General features: G+C 38.3%; 2 protein-coding genes across 2 annotated transcripts in view; one reads left to right on the top strand and one right to left on the bottom strand.

The window, feature by feature from the left end:
• Nucleotides 1-633: 633 nt before the first annotated feature.
• LOC132840686 (7-methylguanosine phosphate-specific 5'-nucleotidase-like) lies at nt 634-7,184 on the top strand. The gene is made up of 10 exons (XM_060862564.1): nt 634-802; nt 2,185-2,283; nt 3,316-3,385; nt 3,592-3,638; nt 3,834-3,919; nt 4,035-4,124; nt 4,223-4,385; nt 4,505-4,699; nt 5,119-5,474; nt 6,365-7,184. Exons 1-9 carry the CDS (start codon nt 791-793, stop codon nt 5,434-5,436), a joined length of 1,080 nt encoding a protein of 359 aa, XP_060718547.1. The 5' UTR covers nt 634-790; the 3' UTR covers nt 5,437-5,474; nt 6,365-7,184.
• fkbp10b (FKBP prolyl isomerase 10b) overlaps nt 5,970-8,154 on the bottom strand; it is a 23,501-nt gene continuing 21,316 nt past the window's right edge. The window contains exons 8-10 of the mRNA XM_060862550.1: nt 7,221-7,363; nt 6,878-7,041; nt 5,970-6,505 (exon numbers count right to left, since the gene is read on the bottom strand). Of these exons, the coding sequence (XP_060718533.1) occupies nt 6,311-6,505; nt 6,878-7,041; nt 7,221-7,363 (502 nt within the window). The 3' untranslated portion in view covers nt 5,970-6,310. The remainder of the gene's footprint in view (nt 6,506-6,877; nt 7,042-7,220; nt 7,364-8,154) is intronic.

Here is an 8,154-nt window from a genome sequence, read left to right as displayed (position 1 = left end):
GTGTACAATTTGAGTTTATTAATATTAAATTAGTGAATCATCAGTTTAATTCCATTCATTGGAGTTTAAATGAATCCCTGCAAAAAAAGACTATAGTCTTTTGATCAGGCGAAAGTTATAGATACCTAAAGGGTCCTTCGGCTTTTTTTCTTCTTTTTTTTCTTGGCAAAAAGACAAGTAATTTTTATCTCAGCATAATGATAATGATTATATTTCACCACAATGTGTAATGTGCTTTAGGAGCTGTTTTCTCTGTTAATCACAAACAATTTCACGGTTACAACAATGAGGGTTTTGTGTTGTTTAAATGCTAAAATAAAATAGACTAAATGTAAGGATACAGAGGAAATGGACATGATTGTAAAACTGATAAACAGGAAATGTTCCATATAGACCAGAGACAATCCAAAATGAATTGAAACAATACAGCATAAATGTATGTCCATAATATTAACTGCTTAAGAGATAAAATAAGATCTCACTCATTACCCAATTAACTAAGCCAGGTGAAATGTTATTTTCTCTACTGTGATTTCATTTTAATTTTATTCAGTAAAACATTAATCAAACCTCTTATCAGACAGGAATGAGAGAAGTCAAATCTTTTTTTAAGTAACTTTTGATCAGGCGAAATTCACAGCTACCTAAATTGTCCTTCGACTCTGTATGTTTCGACTGTGGTTGTTTTACTTAGACACAGGTTTCCTTATTAAAGTCTTAACTCGTTTCTTTTCCTGTGGGGAAACACGGTGATTATTCAGGATTAGAAACGCGCACAGTTCGGATCATTATGTTTAAAATGGTAAGATGTTTAAAACCTTAATGATTCATCGTTATCTGTTTATTACTAATTTATTTCACCTCGTCATTCATTCGTCTGTTCCACAGCTGTATTATTACTGACTAGTAAAAGTGTCGTGTTATTACATGCCATGTGTTTATAAAAATAATTATTATTCATTCATTCATCTTCTACCGCTTATCCGAACTACCTCGGGTCACGGGGAGCCTGTGCCTATCTCAGGCGTCATTGGGCATCAAGGCAGGATACACCCTGGACGGAGTGCCAACCCATCGTAGGGCACACACACACACTCATTCACTCACGCAATCACACACTAGGGACAATTTTCCAGAGATGCCAATCAACCTACCATGCATGTCTTTGGACCAGGGGAGGAAACCGGAGTACCCGGAGGAAACCCCGAGGCACGGGGAGAACATGCAAACTCCACACACACAAGGTGGAGGCGGGAATCGAACCCCGACAATAATAATAATAATAATAATAATAATTATTATTATTATTATTATTATTATTATTATAATTTTGTTTAATAATTATTTTATTTATTGATTGATTGATTGATTTGCTTACTTGTGTATATTTAAGTATATAATTATTTCCATTATTGGTTTCTGGTTTGTGAGAGACATGCTTTAAATTAAACTATTTATTTTATTTGAATAGAATTGTACTTTCTTGTAGTTTGTAGTGATTAGTGAGTTTAATAAAGCTGGGTGTTGGGGTCAGTGTGTGAAAGCTGATGAACAGAAACACACTCCAGCTAGTTAATGATACTCAGCGTTAACACACTGTGTGTGTGTGTGTGTGTGTTCTAATGTTTGCAGGTGAGATATGTAGTATGAGGTCAGATATGTTTTTATCTTGACTGAGTGAAGACTGTTAGAGAGTCTCTGGATTTTTAAATCAGGCTGCTGCGTTCTGATTGGTGTTCAGATGTTAATTAATTCTCTATAACAGCTGTTCTGTCAATAATGCACTTTTACATTAACGAGCTCATCCTAAAGCTTATCACTTGTAATTGGTGATATTGCAACAGGAGACACAGTGAATTTTTATATTCCAGCTCTGATTGGTGCGCAGCCAATCATGTCCTCTACCCCACTTCACACTTTGCCTCTCTGTTCACCTGCAAATTCTGCATTACAGTTAGAACTGAATCAGAGGCTCATCCAGCTCTCAAACACCAGACCTTTATTCCCGCTGTTTTTTTTTTTTATGTCCAGTCAGCGCAGTGTACGTTGTCCTGTGTGCTACACCTCAGGGCCAGGATCAAGAACCTTTCACTGGATCTAGTGATGATGTGATTACAGTAAAGATCTGCCTGAGTCATTCAAATAAAATCAGTTTAATAGAGTTAAAGGTTTGTCTTTTTTTAGATTCCGGAGCTGAACAATGCATCGGTGCGTATGAGAGACCGAGGACAAGTGGAAACCATCATCAGCAACATGCAGAGAGCAGGAGCTTCTACACTACAGGTACTGAGGAAACAATCAGGACATACATTACATTTAAATAAAGAAATATAATATATACATATGATAATAATTCAACCATTTTATAATCTGTACCTCCAGGATTTTGTGATTTTTGTAATCATATATTTTATAGAACTTTTTTTTTTTTTGCAGAGGCATGTTGTTTGATGTCATTACAAAACAAATTCAGCCAAAGCCCTCTGACATTCACATAAACATGAGTATAGCTATTCTACTCATTAGTCATAAGACATTATATTTGTGTCTTCACTGTTAGGAGTTTAAAAGAAGAATCCTGTGCTTGTGATTCTACCAATTAATTTTTTTTCCAGAGAACAAAACATCTTGGCTGCAAAAATCCCTCAAAAACCTGGAGAGACTGGAAAGACTGAGTAATGTTGGTCTTTATGTGACTCGGGAAGGTGTGATGGACAGATTGACATGAGGACAATAAGTCCAGTGTTATAAAATGGTCCACAGACTTTGAGCAGAGAAAGAAGAGGAGAACAAACCCTTTCCTTCTCTTAGTTAGACTCCAGTAGGTCTGACTGATCAGCTTGGTGTGTACAGACTGTTCAGATCCTGCTGAGGATGAGGAGAGGATAAAGCCTTTTAGGGTAACAGGCAGTGTTTCAGACAGTGATAGTGATCTCTGAGGTCCAGCATCTCAGCGGCCCTCAGCTGGTATTGTAAAGTGATGGAGCGACATAAAGTGAAAGTCAGAGTGAGAACAAGACATCAGAATTAAACAGTTAGAGCAGAAAACAGCTGTCACTTGAGATTCTTAAGTTTTCTTTCTGTGCTTATCCTCAAACCTTTGTGAATTCCTCACCACACACATTGACATACAGAAATGCACAGTCCGGTCCTTACCTGATCTCATCTTAATGTCTGTGTGGTGTTTCACATGTTCTGCTCGTGTCTGTGTGGGTTTCCTCAGGGTTCTCCAGTTTTCTCCAGGAAAACAAAAACATTCATGTAAGAGGACTGGCTACACTAAGTGTGTGTATATGTGCGTGTTTGTGTGTTTAGGTGATCTCTGACTTTGACATGACACTCACCAGATTTGCTCATAAAGGGAAACGCTGCCCTACAACACACAGTGAGTAAACAGAATAAATGTTTCCATCACTTTTTCTGTTGGTGTGAACGTTTTTTTGTTAACTCTTAAATCAGTCCCCTCAGAGTTGCAGCAGTGACTCTGCATTAACACACGGCTCTTTACAGATTGGTCCTGATTGGATAAATGACGTTAACTAATTAAATCAGCGGTTCATATGTTTTATTATTTTTATTTTTCCTCCTCAGATATTCTTCACAACACCACTCTGATTAGTGAGGAGTGTAAAGCAAAGGTAAAAACCCACCAGCGTTCGTGACTAAAACGTTTCATACAAAACATTGAAAGAGAAAAGCAGACAGAAGAGGAATCAGATTTCTTTTATGTTGCTGACATGATACTGTTTGAGACTCAATTTCCTTCACTAAAAGTTAATTTAATTTTTCACTCCACTTGTTATATCTGTTTTTTTCTCCTCCTTTTAATGCAGATGTCAGATTTGGTGGCTTACTATTATCCCATTGAGATCGACAGCTTGAAGTCCGTGGAGGAGAAAATTCCTCACATGGAGGAGTGGTCAGTGATCACGCCGTCTTTAACACTCAGATTCAGTCTGCTACATTTTATTTCTTACTCATTCAACAGAATTGTGACAAACCAGCCTTTGAAAAACTCTGTGTGTGTGTGTCAGGTGGACGCAAGCTCACGCTTTGCTCATCAAGCAGCGAATTAGGAAAGACCAGCTGGCTCAGGCGGTTAGAGCTTCAGGCGCCATGTTGAGGTATTTTACCCACAGTGCATCATGTTCCATATAATACAGTTAGTGCACTTCTCTGTGTGTTTACATCTTCACATCACATCATGCTCTGTGTGTATTAGAGAAGGCTACAGCTCTTTCTTTGACATGCTGAAGGAGAACTCTGTCCCTCTGCTGATCTTCTCGGCTGGAGTCGGAGATATTTTAGAGGAAGTGATAATCGGACATGGTGTTTTCTCCTCAAACGTGCGTGTCTTCTCCAACTACATGGACTACGACAAAGACGTAATCACTCTTCAGCTCAGACACTTATGCTGACTCTTCCTCCCACAGCATTAAAACTAAAGGCCTTTAAATTAAGTTGTGTGCGTGTGTGTGTGTGTGTGTGTGTGTGTGTGTGTCAGGGTTTTGCATGTGCATTTAAGGGCGAGTTGATCCACACTTTTAATAAAAGAGAGGGAGCTCTACAGAACATACACCAGTTTGTACATGATCGCACCAATGTGCTGCTGCTGGGAGACTCATTGGGAGACCTGGACATGGCCGACGGCGTGCAGGACCTTAAAAACATCCTGCGCATCGGCTACCTCAATGACAAGGTGACAAGCCCACAGGACACGCCCACAAAACATCTGCACTTATTTATGACACTAAAACTCACCATGACCAAATTAGTGTTTATTAAAAACTTTCAAAGCAAAAATTTTTTCAAAAACAGGCAAAAAAACACTATTAACCATAAAACCACTGTTTATATTTGTGGTGTTAGTTAAAAAATAAAACTTTTTTTGTTCATATGTTAAATTACACAAAGAACTATATAATTAAATAAAGTAATGAAATTGACCTTTTGTTGTTAGGAATTATCTGAGCTTTAATGTTAAAAGAAGAATCTCTGACCTTGTGTTTAATAGAAATGATTTACGGTGCAGCTTCTATCAGTTCCGAGACATGTGATTTTATAAATTTAAATATGTATAATATTTAATCTAAAATGTTTGTATTTTGCTGCGTGGAGGTTGAGGAAAGAAGAGAGGCATATGTCAGCTCTTATGACATTGTGCTGGAGGAAGACGAGACGCTGGACGTCCCAAACGCAATTCTCAACTACATCACAGCAGGAGAAGGCAGTCAGAAACATGAGGAGACACGTGTTGAGACGCCTCACTGTCAGAAACGTCACCTGCCCAAGGAGACACGTCTTCAGACGCCTCACTGTCAGAAACATTACCTGCCCGAGGAGACACGTGTTGAAACGCCTCACTGTCAGAAACGTCAGAAATGTTCCTCAGCTAAAGGGACACCAGCATCCCAGCCGCTGGCCAAACAGGAATAAGCTAAAGGTCGAAGGTCAGCAGGACAAACAGACTGATAGTGAGTCATCACAATATCATCAACTACTACTTTTAAATTATTCTCCTTTTTTGTGTCTCATCTGTAATATTTTGTTTTTTTTACATTTCATTTTTTATTTGATTTTATAAATTGTCTCAGTTTCTCTTCCTGAGATTTTTTACTTGAAGAAATAATAGTTTTACATCCGTCTCATGTATAATTTACAGAATATAAAAACCCTTTTCATCTTCAGTGGCACTGTGTTCACAGCATTTTATTTATTAGGTTTTTCTCCTTTTTTACCTTCTAATTCCTTTGGCTTAAAGTTATATTTAAAATACTGTACAAACATACACGGGACATTTTACCATCCAGAAGAAACATTTGCACGTCTTTTCACATACACTTTTTACTGTCTTCTTACAACTGAAATAAAGAAACATTTTAGTAGGTCATGTTTCACTGAATGTTAAATGTTTAAAGCTGTAGTGTATCATGTTTATGTCTGTCTGCTGGACTTCAGATGAACTGCAGTAACCTTTCGGCTTTTAGACACAGAAAGCCATTTATTCAGTTTACAGTATATTACAATTAAAAAAATCTAACACTGTAGAGTCAACAAAACACATTTTTTTCTTTTTGAAAAAATAAAGTCTCTCATCATTCCATGTGTATGGACTGGAGAAAGAAGGCCACATTATTTTCTTGTTCAAAATAAGAAAAAGTAAACAAACAGTGCAAGAACACTTTAGTTTTTTTTTTTTTTTGATTTTAGAAAAGACAAAATCCCGAGTGGTTTCATCTCAGAGAGGAATTGGTTTTGTGTGTGTGTGTGTGTGTGTCTGTGTGTGTGTGAGAGAGAGAGAGAGACTTTCTCACAGTTCTTCATGACGAGCTTTTTCTTTCTCTGCGTCTTCCTCCAATTTGAGTTTCAGTTCGTCGGCTGTGATTCGTCCATCTCCGTTCCTGTCCTGGTTTTTGAACATGTCTCTGATGATGCTTTCTGGATCCCGGGCCGGTTTGAGACGACCTTTACCCTCTGCCACTTGGCGTTTTATGAACTCTGAGAACTGTAGAGAAAAAAGAGATGACAATAGAGACTTTAAATGTGGTGATATTCAGGACTTCAATTTTCAAGCACACAGTCAATTTGGAAGTTAAAGTCTGAACAGAAACATGTTAATATCACTAACACAAGATGCAGAGTTAGAGGGGATGCTTCCGATTATGCTTAATAGTGTGACATGTTTAGTTAATGTGATGGTCACATCATAGCACCTAGGCATGCCTCCTAAATACTCTGCAGCCATGCAACTGGCCACACCCCTTAGCAGCACATAGCCCCGCACCCTAAATTCTCTTTTAACGATTTGAAAATATCAGTGTATGGACTAGCTTTAGAGAGTATTATATAGAACAGAGAATTTCTGTGTGCGTGTCACCTCCTCCTGTGGAACCTCATTGTCCTGATTTAAGTCCATAGCCTCGAAAATCTCCTTGGGCGTCTCGTCCAGCCAAACAAACAGGTAACCTTCAGGAACACCTTTCTGCATGGAGATGAGCTCGACCTCAAACCGCAGCACAGCACTGCCTGGAACACTCCCAGCTGAGGCAGGGAGAGAGGGAGGTTGATATATTGATAAGAATGGTGTGTTTATCAGAGATATCGTCTCATTACGACTGTGACGATACATCAGTGTCTCAGTGAAATGTGATCATTACTAAATAAAGAACTCATAAATCTCATTACACTGTGTGCATCACTCTCTTTCTCTCATGTCTCACCTCCTCTCTCTCCATGTCCCAGGTGTGGAGGGATGATGATGATCCTCTTCTCACCCACACACATCCCCCTCAGTCCATCATCCAGACCATTGATCACTTTATCTCCTCCTAACTGAACATCCTGGGGAACGCTGTAATCATTCCTGTTCCAACACACACACACATCGCTCAGTCATCATCATCACACTCCTGTTTGATGTTTGAAAGAGACTGATTCATAAACACTTCAGATGAATATTTCCTGCAGATTTACAAAACAGATTGGAAACTGATGAACAACACTGCTATTAAAAGTTTAATGTTTTTATGAAATTCAAATTGCTTGTAACATATGATACGTGATTATTACTTTTAAAGGTGCAATAATTTTTGTTTCGTTTGTCTTTTTTCTTGTAAAATAATCTGGAGAAATCTGGAGAATATAATAAAACATCAAGGTATAAGGTGCGTCCACAGAAGAAATGTGTTAAATGGCCGTTTGGAAACACCTGTTTGGAAAACTACAATATGGCCCAGTTCATGTTTGGAAACTAATGGTTCCATTAGTCATTTTTCAGACATGCACCTAACTCCACCCCCAGCTCAGAGTGAAATCGGCAAATGTCCAGCTCAGCCAGATAAGTCTACTGTGAGGCAAAATATTGTGCTGTTCTTTTCGAAAACCTTTAACAGCAACCACAGTAAAACGAGTAAACACCAGCACTTTAAACTGCTTTTCCATAACTGGGGGGATTTATTAGGAAAAGGATTATAATGGACACACAGTTATGTTGCACTCTGTATTATAAAGCTTCGAACTGTTTTAAAAGCTATCTACATAAATCGTGTGTAATCTCAGGACAGAGTTGACACTCGTGAACATTAATATATTAGGGGGACACCTTGGCCCAAGAAATACACTGGAGAGGCTCTGAGATCGATTACTTTCCTACCA

The sequence above is a fragment of the Tachysurus vachellii genome, chromosome 2 (genome assembly GCF_030014155.1).
Source record: "Tachysurus vachellii isolate PV-2020 chromosome 2, HZAU_Pvac_v1, whole genome shotgun sequence".
NCBI lineage: Eukaryota > Metazoa > Chordata > Actinopteri > Siluriformes > Bagridae > Tachysurus > Tachysurus vachellii.
This window is presented reverse-complemented; position numbering and strand designations above follow the sequence as displayed.